Below are 12,137 nucleotides of genomic sequence, written 5' to 3'. Positions count from 1 at the left end.
CACTCGATCAGGAGTTGAGCGTACTACAGTGTACATGTAACTACGAGGCCATCATGCCTCCCCCATTTCTCATTATTAAGGCCAATTTAATCCTACATTAATTACTTAGTAAGAAAAAACAGTTTAGTCATTCATTTTATGACAAAGGTATTATCATTATGTTGCATTTGACTTTGTGGATTTAGTATACATTTAAGACAGGTATCCATTTGCAAACAATTTTAATTTAGTAATACACCTAAATTGCAAAATTTTCACTAGTTGTAGCTGACAACAGTATAGTTCTTAATCATTTTATTATTTATGAATTAAATAGGGCTCAATATGACATGGTTTCGCACAATCTTGAAAAGGTCTTGAATTTTAGTAGTCTTCTCGAAAAGTGCTTGAATTCGGTTAAAGGAGCTCAGTCATGGTATTTTAAAATATTTTGGCCATGCACAAAATTACGTTTAAGTCGTCTTGTTATGGATAGATAGAAAAGAAAACATGTTTTATTTGTTGCAATGTATACATTGTAAACCTTATTCATGGCATATAAAAACTATTTGAATTTTACTGAGTTTGTTCTGATTGCAATAAATTTCTGATTCTGTATAAATTTGCATATTTTCTACTATTATAATTAAGGTCAACAGTACAACAGTACATTCCATGCATTTTTCTTCAAGTTATTATTTACAAGTCATTTATCGTACAGGGTTTCTGCCTCCCTTTTTTGATTTCCATGTTATTTACAGGCTCCCTTTTTTCAATTTACAGGTTATTTACAGGCTCCCTTTTTCAATTTACAGGTTATCTGCAGGCTCCATTTCTCAATTTACAGGTTATTTACAGGTTCCCCTTTTCAATTTACATGTTATTTACAGGTTCCCTTTTTCGATTTCCATGTTATTTACAGGCTCCCTTTTTCCATTTACATGCTATCTACAGGCTCCCTCTTTCGATTTCCATGTTATTTTCAGGCTTCCTTTTTCCATTTACATGTTATTTACAGGCTCCCTTTTTCGATTTACATGTTATTTACAGGCTCCCATCTTCGATTTACATGTTATTTACAGGCTCCTTTTTTCCATTTACATGTTATTTACAGGCTCCCTTTTTTGATTTACATGTTATTGGCAGGCTCCCTTTTTCGATTTACATGTTCTTTATGGGCTCCTTTTTTGATTTCCATGTTATTTACAGACTCCCTTTTTCGATTTACACGTTATTTACAGGCTCCCTTTTTCGATTTACATGTTATTTACAGGCTCCCTTCGATTTACATGTTATTTACAGGCTCCTGTTTTCATTTTCCATGTTATTTACAGCCTCCCTTTTTTTATTTACATGTTATTTACAGCCTCCCCTTTTTTATTTACATGTTTTTTACAGTATTATGGCACCCTCCCTGTATTAAATTTACATGTTATTTACGGGTTTCCAGGTTGAATCACAAGAAATTTACAGGCTATTTACAGTATTTGCAGGAACAGTTTACATGTTATTTACATGATCATAGCCCTTTGCTTTGAAACATTTACAGTGTTTTCTTCATCATTTACATGTTTCACTTAAAATATTTACATGTTATTTACATGAAACCTCCAAAACATGTAAAAGGGGAAAAATCATGTAAATTATTCTTTACAGTCTTTTTTTGGTTATTTACATGTTAATTACATGTTATTTACATACTCTGTAAATTTTCAACTTTTCCAGTGTTGAACTTTGAGTTGAACTTTGGGCTTTTGAGTCTGAATTTGAGACAAGAAAGGTTAAATCATTTCTCGTTACATTAAAATGCCTCAACTTCAAGAAAAGTCTAATTAGTTTCCCTTTAAAAAAAATGAGAACTTCAGGCCTCTCAAGTCATGATCGCACCACTGTAGTCCCAAACCAAAATACTGGTACACTGGTTCACTAGAAGCTCGATCTCCCCCGCTCTCTCGAGTCCGGTCCACGCTGGAGCGCGGGCTCCTTTCTCGAACAGCGGCTCGTAATTGAGCCTAGGTACAACAAAACCTTTCGGTTATCTGACGCAAAAGCTGCAACACAAAAAGAACATGGGCAGACTATCTCTTATTTGTAAGGTCAATGCTCGTCATAACTTTATTATGAAAAAAAAAAAAGATCAGAAACCCAGGACAAATAGTCAGTGCTACATGAAGAAGAGGGGAGGCGCGGTGGCCTCCTGGTTAGTGCGCTCGTCTCCGGATCGAGCGGTCCGGGTTCGAGCCCTGGCCGGGGACATTGTGTTGTGTTCTTGGGCAAGACACTTTACTCTCACAGTGCCTCTCTCCACTCAGGTGTATAAATAGGTACCGACGAACTTAATGCTGGCGGTAACCCTGCGATGGACTAGCATCCCATCCAGGGGGGAGTAGAAATACTCCTAGTCGCTTCATGCTACAGAAACCAAGATAAGCTCCGGCCTGATGGGCCACTTGGCTCGCATGCAGACTTTACCATATGAAGAAGAACATTATGCTGCATACAAGTGTCATTAAATATCCTACATTTATTAGACATATTGCCTATTTGTCCATTAGGTCACCATGCTCAACGAAAAAAGAAAAGATCTGTGTCACAAAATACAACATCGGTACCTTTGTATACCTTTCTCTTGAGTTGTTTCATTGACATTAGTCCTGGGTCCCTTTAGAGTATGATTTACTTTTAAGCAAGAAAGACATATTATTTTCATGGAACGGGAGTCAAGAAACATGAGTTTATTTTAAAGATAATTATAGCTATTTTAATTTTACTCCTCATAGGATTAATTGAAGGAATCGCAGACAGACGACGTAAGAGCTGAAACTGAAGATTGCGAGGTTGTTGGTTATTTAACGGTACCTGCCTCCAAACGAGATTTACGGCATGGATCAGAATAGCAACAAAACAGTCATCAATTCATCCACCTCAACGTTTTATTGCAGGAACGCACCGAACGTATCATGGGAAGTCAGAGGCTCACCTTTTTACTTGATTTTAGGCCTTGTGTCGGTCATGGCGTCATTTCCCACCATTATTTTGAACGGATCCGTCATCCTGGCTATAAAGCGAAAAAAAGAGCTTCAAAAACCTTCAAATATTATTTTGTCAAGCCTGGCTGTTACGGATCTTCTAGCTGGCGTTACAGTTATGCCGACATCTGCCACTATTGATTTTTTTACCTTTCGCAAAGCTTCGTTTGAGTCTACTTGTATGTTATATGCGGTGAATCTTTTCTTCTTCCCTTTACTCTTCGGAGCTACTATGCATCACTTGACTATCATTGCTTGGGAGAGGTACGTGGCGGTACAAAAATGGATGGACTTCAAGCAAATCATCACAAATAGCCGCCTCAAAAAGATTGCGATAGGTGCCTGGCTCTCAGTGATCTTCCCAACGGTTGCATACTATACTACGACATTGGTCGTTGCGGATCGTAGAATTTTGAACCGCATTATGACCGGATGGATTGCTGTAGAAACTGTTTGTTTATTTCTTGTTGCATACTTTTATCGAACGGTTTACATCGGAATACGCAATCGGAAGCTAATCGAGATCTCTCAAATCGACGTCCTTATTAAACAAAAACTGGAGTCTAAAGTTGCCAAGACAGCTGGTTTGCTAACAGCTGCGTTTATATCCTCGTTTATCCCCATTTTTATTTTTGTTATCTTAGGAAATGCTGTTCCAGTCATTCGTACAAATGCCGCTTTCCAGTTTACACAGAAATTCGCGCAGATAAACTCTCTGTTTAACCCGCTGCTTTACTGTTATAGAGACCAACGTTTCAGGAACGCTATTCGGGAGCTGCTGGGGTTGAAAAAGCCTCAAGCAATACAGTCAGCAGTTGGCGCCGCTCAATTTTCGAGGCGAAAGTATTCATTTAGGTCTTTAGAGCTTCCCAAATTAGAAAAACGAACCAAACGCTTGAAAAGATCAGTATCTTGCAATCTACATGGTGCTTTATATTCTATTCATGGAACACCCAATGAGGTTAAGTTGAAAAGGTCTTTGTCTTTCCCAACCCCTTACACATGAAGCAGCTACTTAGATGCCTTACATCTTCAGCGACCTTTATCCACTGTGGAAACAAGTGCAACGACCCATGTCGAAGGCGGCGTTTAATGTAAAGTGAGGTAAGACAGTCTTCCAGATAACGGAGATGTAGTTAGCTAAACCTGAAGTAACACCTGTAACTAACGCACCAGCAATAATTTTAGGACGTAAAGGAGTCAGGTTGATTTCTGGACGACTCGAACTCTTAACCAAACCTGTCATTGCCAGCGGTTTCAAAAATAAAATGGTAGAAGCATGTTACACTAAAAGCGGAGCAACTAATTAAAACACTGGAAAAAACATTGGAAATACGGACCAGACGATGAAAGTCGGCATTTACTTGATGATTCGGGAATACGGCGAAAGACAGCATAAATGAACGTAACTTTGGGAACTAAATAGGGGATTGGTTTCTACAACACCGTTAAATTAATCAACTACGATCCAAATCTTGTGATTCCAGCGACACTCCGTGAGAGATAAGTTAACCGGTACCTGTCATGGAACGGTTCGAAGAACACCGAACATCTCGGGGCCCCGCACGAAGTACCTCTGAACAGCGACTTGATTTGAGACAGGATTTTGAAAATTGCGAGGAACAGGGTAGACGGCACTACAAACATTTCAGTCATTTGGGAGGCAGTACTTAAGGGAAGCAAAAGCATCTAATGTTCTCTTTAACTGCTTTTCTCTTTAACTGCTTGGGATTATTTATCCAGTCGCTTTCCATTTCTATTTTGTATCGGTGTTTCGAAGTCCATTTTGATGCATTATCCAATCAATTGAATATGTTTAGAGATGATACTTCCAGAAGATCTTGTTGATTGTTGAGGTCTTCGCTAATGTTTACTAAAAAGGCACTGAAACACTCAGCTTTATTGAAGTCAGGGGTTATTATCTCCTCATAGGGACCAGATATTGCACCAATGGTTTTGGCCTTGTGTTTTTCAAGACTTGATTTGTCAATCTCCATATTCATTTCGCTTGCATGCTTCCTCTAATGATTTTGCCACTAAGCAGCTTTTGTAGTCTTTTTAGCCAACCTCTATTTCTTAGGATCACCCCATGACTTTGCGTATTTCAGGAGTTTACCTCTCTTATTCTTTTACTTTCTAATAGAAGGTGTTGATCCAAAGAAGAGATGTAACTCTGATCACGACATCTCTTGAAAGAAGGTAGCTTAAGGTTGTGGTGTAAAATTACATTATACACACATTGCCAAAAAGCCACACTATCGTCGATATCGTCAAATAGTCCAGTTAAATGCTAGGGAGCTTGATCAAAGCCTCTCCTAAGATGCCAAATATCCAACGACTTATGGTACTTTAAAGACAGCAAACAGAGATGTGCAAGTCAATAGAACCAGAGTTATGAGTATTAAAAGGTTGACTTGTTATCATCATCTTTGCCAAATCCACCACGAATTCCAGTTTTCTATACCCTTACAAAGATTCACAAAGCAAACCCAGTCCGAACAGTACTCATATTTGGCTTTGATACCCCAACAGAATAAAACTCATCATTAGTTGATTACCTCCTTCGGCCTGTTGCTAAAGTCAGAAATCATACCTTAAAGATACAACAGATTTTTTAAACTTTATAGCGAAAACGAAAGTGGCAAAGAACACAATAATGCTAGTGCCGTTGCAAGCCTATAAAGTAATATTTCACAGGTGGAAGGAATCACCATTGTAAGTCAAAATTACGAAGCAGTCCACCTAAACAAACCTCCTATACATGCACTCTAAAAAACCTCTTTCCACTTGAAATGAAAACATTACTTTTAAGTGAAAGGTACTCCCGGTGGGACGAAACATTTTTCAAAAATAGCGAGTGATCTTCGAAAGTGTTTGGAAATCTTCTAACTATTTGCGACTTTCTTCGGAACGATTCGTGTGAACTTCGACTATCTTCGAAATACCTCGGATCACCATCAGTAGTATAAATAAAAACTTGACAGGTGCTATAAGGTGATTTTAAATATAACAAAAGATAATGAAGTATTACCAAAAACAAGGAAAAAACTGTCTAATTATACGTAGATGTAAACTGTTTATGCAAGACATTCAATTTCTTAGTTTACGCAGCCCGAAAGATCTCGCTACTTGTAAGTGGTCAAAGTCCGTTTCTAAAGAAACACGCTATTTTTTAATTTCTCTCGACAACTTGCACACTCTAAGCCTTTGGCACTTTTCAGTTGTAGACTTGATTCAAAGTGGCACTTTTCTTTTATGACCATTGCATGGAAGAATTCATCTGAACTTCATATAATGGACAGCTTGGAATATCTGGTTCTTTTTAATCTTACCTAATCCCATTTAAAAAGATAAAGCGACAAATATTCTTGTTGTATGACTATATAGGAACAGAATCTGAATTTCTGGTGAAATCCTTAACTCCTAATAAAATAGCGATCTTTATATATGGCTTTAACAAATCTGAGGTAAGACCAAATTTTAAATGACAAATATAATATTATTTCAATACTTTAATGTGCTTATGAAGTAAAAAATAATTGCTTATTTGAAACGCTTTTAAAAATTAGGAAGAATGGAGTTCTCCTTTTTGGAATATCTTTTTTCGTTTTAGAGATGTTCATGCGTCTTTTGTGATGCAAATGAGGAAAGTGATGACATCATAAATAGTTCCACTTAAACAGTGAAATACTGAATCAAGAATATCTCCAGAAATATTCAAGCAGTGTTCTTCAAACTTGGCACCAGAAATGTACATCACAAAACAAACAGAATGTTTCGAATTCCATTTTTATATATTGTCTAATCAATTGTATCTGTTTAGCGATGATGATACGTCCAGAGGATCTAGCTTATTGTTGATATCTTCGCTAATATTTACAAAAAAGCCATTGAAACACTTAGCTTTGTTTAAGACGTGTTTGTTGGATTGTTTTGTTTGTTTTATTACGCGGGTTTTTATCTCTTCCTCATTGGGATCAGAGATTGGACCAATTCCTTCATTTGTTAATCTTCAAAACTCATTTGGGTTGGGTGCTCTTCCTCTATTTATTTTTGCCAGTAAACAGCTTCAGCTCTCTGTCAGTAGTTTCTTTAGACAGCTTTCAATTCTTAGGATCACCTAATGACTTTGCGTCCTTCAGAAATTTTGTATCTGTTATTCATTTTCTTTCTGATAGAGGTCTTCATCCAAAACATAGATTTATCTCTGATATTGACATCTCTTGAAAGAAAGTGTTGGAGTAAAATTTCATTATACAAATATTGTCAAAAAAGCACTTTGTCATCGATATCGTCGAATAATCCAGTTAAATGCCAGGGAGCTTGATCAATTGAAAGCTGCACCTTAGTTGCTTTTTGTCTGCAACTCGCGGTTCTTTGCTCTGTTATCATCGTCATTGCTAAATCCACCACTAATTCCACTTTTCTATACCCTTACCAAGATTCACAAACCAAACCCGGTAAGAAAACTTATCATATTCTGCTCAACAGAATGATTCTCATCATTTGTTGACTATCTCCGTCAGCCTGTTGCTAAAGTACAGAAATCATATCTTTAAGATACAACAGATTTCCTAAACTTGGTAGAGAAAACGAAGGTAGCAAAAAACACAATGCCAGAGCTGTTGCAAGCCTATACACTAATATCCCACAGGAGGAAAGAATCACCACTGAATGTCAAACAAACGAAACAGTGCACCTAAACAAACCTCCCAAACCTTTACGCCACCTTAGAGATATACCTAGGCTCTGATCTTAAAGGAAACTCTTTCCATTTTAACGAAATAAAATGCCTTCAAATACACGTTAACCTAATGATAGTTTCATCTCCCAAAATTCTTATGGCCGCGGTAGAAACAGAAATTATTAACCCTAGTGACGTAAAGTCACCCACTTTGAAAAGATATATCGATGATATCTGTTCTCTGTGGATCTTATTAAACGAAGAGGAAATAAACACGTTTATAGAGCTAGCAAGTAACAAGCATAGAGCCATAAAATTCGTAGCTGCAATTTCAGGAACAGAAACAACTTCCCTGGATACCAAATTTGTATGCGTATGCAATGGAGATAGATTGAAAAAGGACGCGATTCTCGAAGTGGGCAAAAACTTCATTCCAATACACCAACTTCACCTCTTGCCACCCTACAGGAGCCAGAAAAGACTTTATCACAGGCAAGGGCTTTGCGAGTTTCGACAAGCAACCCTTCAAACGTCACACTTTAAGAAAACAATACTCAATTCCAACGTGGATTACGCTACAGAGGTTACCCAAATAACCTTTTAGACAACATTTTCTTAGAACTTAACTTTAGCGAAAGAATCTCGGCCCTACAAAATAAAAAATAACGGGCAAAAGAGTTCTGCCGATTGAATATCGTGCGTATGTGCCTCATCTTGAAAGAAATATATTTATTCTTATGATCAAATAGTATTTAATAGAAAATCAGCCACTGCAAAGAGAGATGTATAAAGACCGTCCCCTACTTTTATACAGAAAGAGGAGCTCTTTAGAAGACGTTGCCGTTAAAGTGAGGTCAAATTTTTGCCATCTTGACCAATAGGTGTAGTGTTTGGTCTGTAAAGAAAATGTATCATCACGGTGGATGTGGGATGTTGGATGTGGGATGTTGGATGTGGGATGTGGGATGTGGGATGTGGGATGTGGGATGTGGGATGTGGGATGTGGGATGCGGGATGTGGGATGTGGGATGTGGGATGTGGGATGTGGGATGTGGGATGTGGGATGTGGGATGTAGGATGTGGGGTGTGGGAAGTCTGAAATAGGACTGATGTCGGACGACGGATGTAGCATGTCAAATATCGGATATTCTATGTCGGTTGTCGAATGGCACTTACAAACTTTCGTAGTAATCACATGATTTCGAGAAAAAATTGGAATAAATAGTTTAGGAATACATTTTTTGAACGGTTTATTCATGCGACTAAATTTTTTAGAAAAATAGACCATTTACGGCTACTAACCAACGGTAATTGACTGTTTAGACAGCAGATAGTGTCCTTGATTTTCCAATTAACTTGCGAAACTCCGTAAGCATTTACAAACCTAGCAATATTGCTCGGCAATCTTCGAGGAAACCTTGTAGTGATCTTCTTCACCCTTCGGATATCTTCCAAGAATTTCGAGTAATCTTCGACAGTGTTCGAAAAACTTCTAATTATTTTCGACAATCTTCAGAACGATTGGGGTGGGCTTCGACTACTTTCCAAATATCTAGGATCACCGTCGGTAATTTAACTAAAGAATTGTCAGGTGCCATAGGATGATTTTGAATATAATACGAGAACATGAATCATTACCAAAAACAAGGGAAAAAACTTTGTATTTTTTTACTTATAGATGTAGACGTTCTATGCGAACCATTAAATTTCTCACCTTTGGCGACCCAAAAGATCTCTCTAATTTGTTGGCGGCCAAAATCCGCTTTGAGAGAAAAGAGTTATTTCTCCAATTTATCTCGCAGACTTTCACACTCAAAGCCTTTGGCACTTTCCAAATGTGCACTTAATTCAAAGCTGCACTTTTTGACCTGTCTGATTATTTAATGGAAGGACTCAGCTAACCTTCAAATAATGGCAGCTTTCATGTCAAAAATACAGCGACAAATCTCTTGCCGTATTACTATTAAGAACGAACGTGGATCTGCGGCGAAATCTTCAAGCCCTAACAAAATAGCGGACAATTATTTGAGGGAAATCATTGTATCCTGCTTTCGCGAATTTGAGGTAAGACCGAATTTTGAATCACAAATATTATTTCAATACTCTAAAGAAGTTCTTTTCATAAAATTGAATGTCTGATTCAGTATGCTTTTAACGATTTTCACTTTTTTTCTTTTTGTCCACTCGGCTGCTTTCCTCCGGCTTAAATCATAATATTGATATTTCCGTCGCCCTATACTCGCCTTTTGGAGGATTTTGAGACGTTAAAATTCACTCCTGTGCTCGTTAAGTTATCGTTTGTAAGGCGGGACGGGGAAATTTGCATAATCCTCAATTACAGCGTGCAAACACAGAAACATTTCTCCTACATGCTGCCAGACTACCTTGCCATCAACAAACTGTTTTTCCAATTAGTTTCTGCGACTTTTGCAGTCCAAGCTCTTGGTATTTTCCAGGGGTGCACTTAATTCAAAACGGTGCTATCACATTCTATAAAATTTAAATTGAAGGACACAGTTACCCTTCAAATAATGGACCTCTCGATTTCCGAGTTGTCATCTTAAAAGGTTTCAGCGACACACGCAAACAACATTAATTAAGAACTAAAGAAGAACTGTTCTCTTTTCTCTTGCGCAGAATGTGACTTTTTGGCTAAATGAACAGTTCCTTTCAAGAAAACCGCCGTTTCTCTAGGCTCAAGCACTGAAGTTTAACCTCGAGAACCAGAGGTAAAGCAATTTTGAATGATAAGTGGTGATAATTGAAACATTTTAATGACCTGAAGCCGATTTTCCTTTGATTGAGCATAGATAACAGCAGCTAGAGCAGCTTTTGGAGCCCAACAAAGATCTTTTCTACACTATGTGGTTCGCTTTTTTGGCTTTGACTAAGTGTACGCACGACGCTAGTCTGTGGTACTGCTACCCTCCCAGAATGCTGCATGCAAGTATAGTTAAACATCGATACTCATCAGACTTACCACCTATTTGTCCACTTGGATCCCAAAAAAATCTGTGTGGCAAAATGCATCATCTGTACCTCTGCATATTTTTCTTGAATCGTTTTATTCCCTTTTGAATGTGGTTTAAATTCAAGTAAGAAAGAGAACTTAGTGAGACTGAACATGCATCATAAAACAAAACAGTGTTGAAAACTAAATTTTGACGTCACTCGCCATTCAGGCGAGTGACTGTAAACTTGCCGGTGCATGGAAGACTAACGTTTTTTTCCCTTCCGAAGAAACAAATAAATGCTGCAACAATAACATCAACGGAGACAATGCAGATTTATTCCTACCAAGCAAAATCCTTGTTCCTCTCGTGTGCCATCTGCAGTTCTCAGGCACTAATAAATGCCGACTCAAATAGAGACCAAGACATCGCTTCATAAACATTCAACCGTTGTGTAAATTCACTGCGAGGGATCCGCATTTTATTGTGTCTGATTTCGAAACTCTGAGTTTTGTTTCATTAGCTTGGCAAATCAGTCGGGCATCACGAAAGAGATGCAAAATGGAAAATTAAAAGAATATTTATTAATATTAAGCTTAAATAATTTCCTAAAGATGAAAATCATACTAACCAAACGGCGAGTGATCAATGATTTGCACTCGCTCGCCGCTTTCTACCTCGCATGGGCGAGCGGGCGAGCGCTTATTCCTAACACTGTCACAAGCTTATTTTAGAGATAATTATACTGGCTTTCGTCATAGGATTGACTGAAGGAATCGGCAGACAGGCGTAAAAAAGCTGAATGGCTGAAGATATGTGATCAACAAACGTGGTTGGTTATTTAACGACCCTGAATACAATTGAGAGACATTCTTCATGTACAGCATGGACCTGAATAGCAACGAAACAACCACAAATTGTTCCAGCACAACGTTTTACTGCAGGTACGCACCGAACATATCATGGGAAATCAGAGGCCCAGCTAGTTTTTACATGATGATAGGCCTCACAACAGTCATGGTTTCGTTCCCTACCATTATTTTGAACGCATTGATAATCCTAGCGATAAAGCAAAGAAAAGAGCTGCAAAAACCCTCAAACATTTTGCTGTCAAGCATGGCCGTTACGGATCTTCTAGTTGGTGCTATAACTATGCCGACATCTGCCACGATTGATTTTTTTATGTTAGGTCAAGTTTCCCTTGAGCTTACCTGTATGTTATATTCGGTGAATCGTTTCTTTCTTCCTTCACTCTTCCTTGTTACTTTGCATCACTTGACTATCATTGCTTGGGAGAGGTACGTGGCGGTACAAAAATGGATGGACTACAAGCTTATTATCACAAATGGCCGCCTCAAAAAGATTGCGATAGTTACCTGGCTCTCGGCGATCTTCCCAGTGACTGCAAACTTTATAGCGAAAGCGTTTGTTGCGGATCCTAGGATTTCGAACGGCTTTTTAACCGGGCGAACTGCTGTGGAAACTGTTTGTCTT

The 12,137-nt window shown here is 38.1% G+C and overlaps 2 protein-coding genes across 2 annotated transcripts in view; both read left to right on the top strand.

Annotated features, from left to right (window-relative positions):
- Positions 1 to 2,862: 2,862 nt before the first annotated feature.
- On the top strand, positions 2,863 to 4,904 carry LOC149108909 (trace amine-associated receptor 1-like). The gene has a single exon (XM_089295004.1). It carries the CDS (start codon positions 2,863 to 2,865, stop codon positions 4,012 to 4,014), a length of 1,152 nt encoding a protein of 383 aa, XP_089151130.1. The 3' UTR covers positions 4,015 to 4,904.
- A 6,488-nt stretch (positions 4,905 to 11,392) lies between these two features.
- Positions 11,393 to 12,137, top strand: part of LOC110045396 (trace amine-associated receptor 1-like) — a 1,610-nt gene continuing 865 nt past the window's right edge. Inside the window, exon 1 of the mRNA XM_020750998.2 lies at positions 11,393 to 12,137. This exon is cut by the window's right edge and continues 865 nt beyond it. Within this exon, the coding sequence (XP_020606657.2) occupies positions 11,520 to 12,137 (618 nt within the window). The 5' untranslated portion in view covers positions 11,393 to 11,519.

Source organism: Orbicella faveolata, unplaced genomic scaffold (genome assembly GCF_042242905.1).
Source record: "Orbicella faveolata isolate gen_17 unplaced genomic scaffold, um_ofav_v1 contig_25, whole genome shotgun sequence".
NCBI classification, from domain to species: domain Eukaryota; kingdom Metazoa; phylum Cnidaria; class Anthozoa; order Scleractinia; family Merulinidae; genus Orbicella; species Orbicella faveolata.
This window is presented reverse-complemented; position numbering and strand designations above follow the sequence as displayed.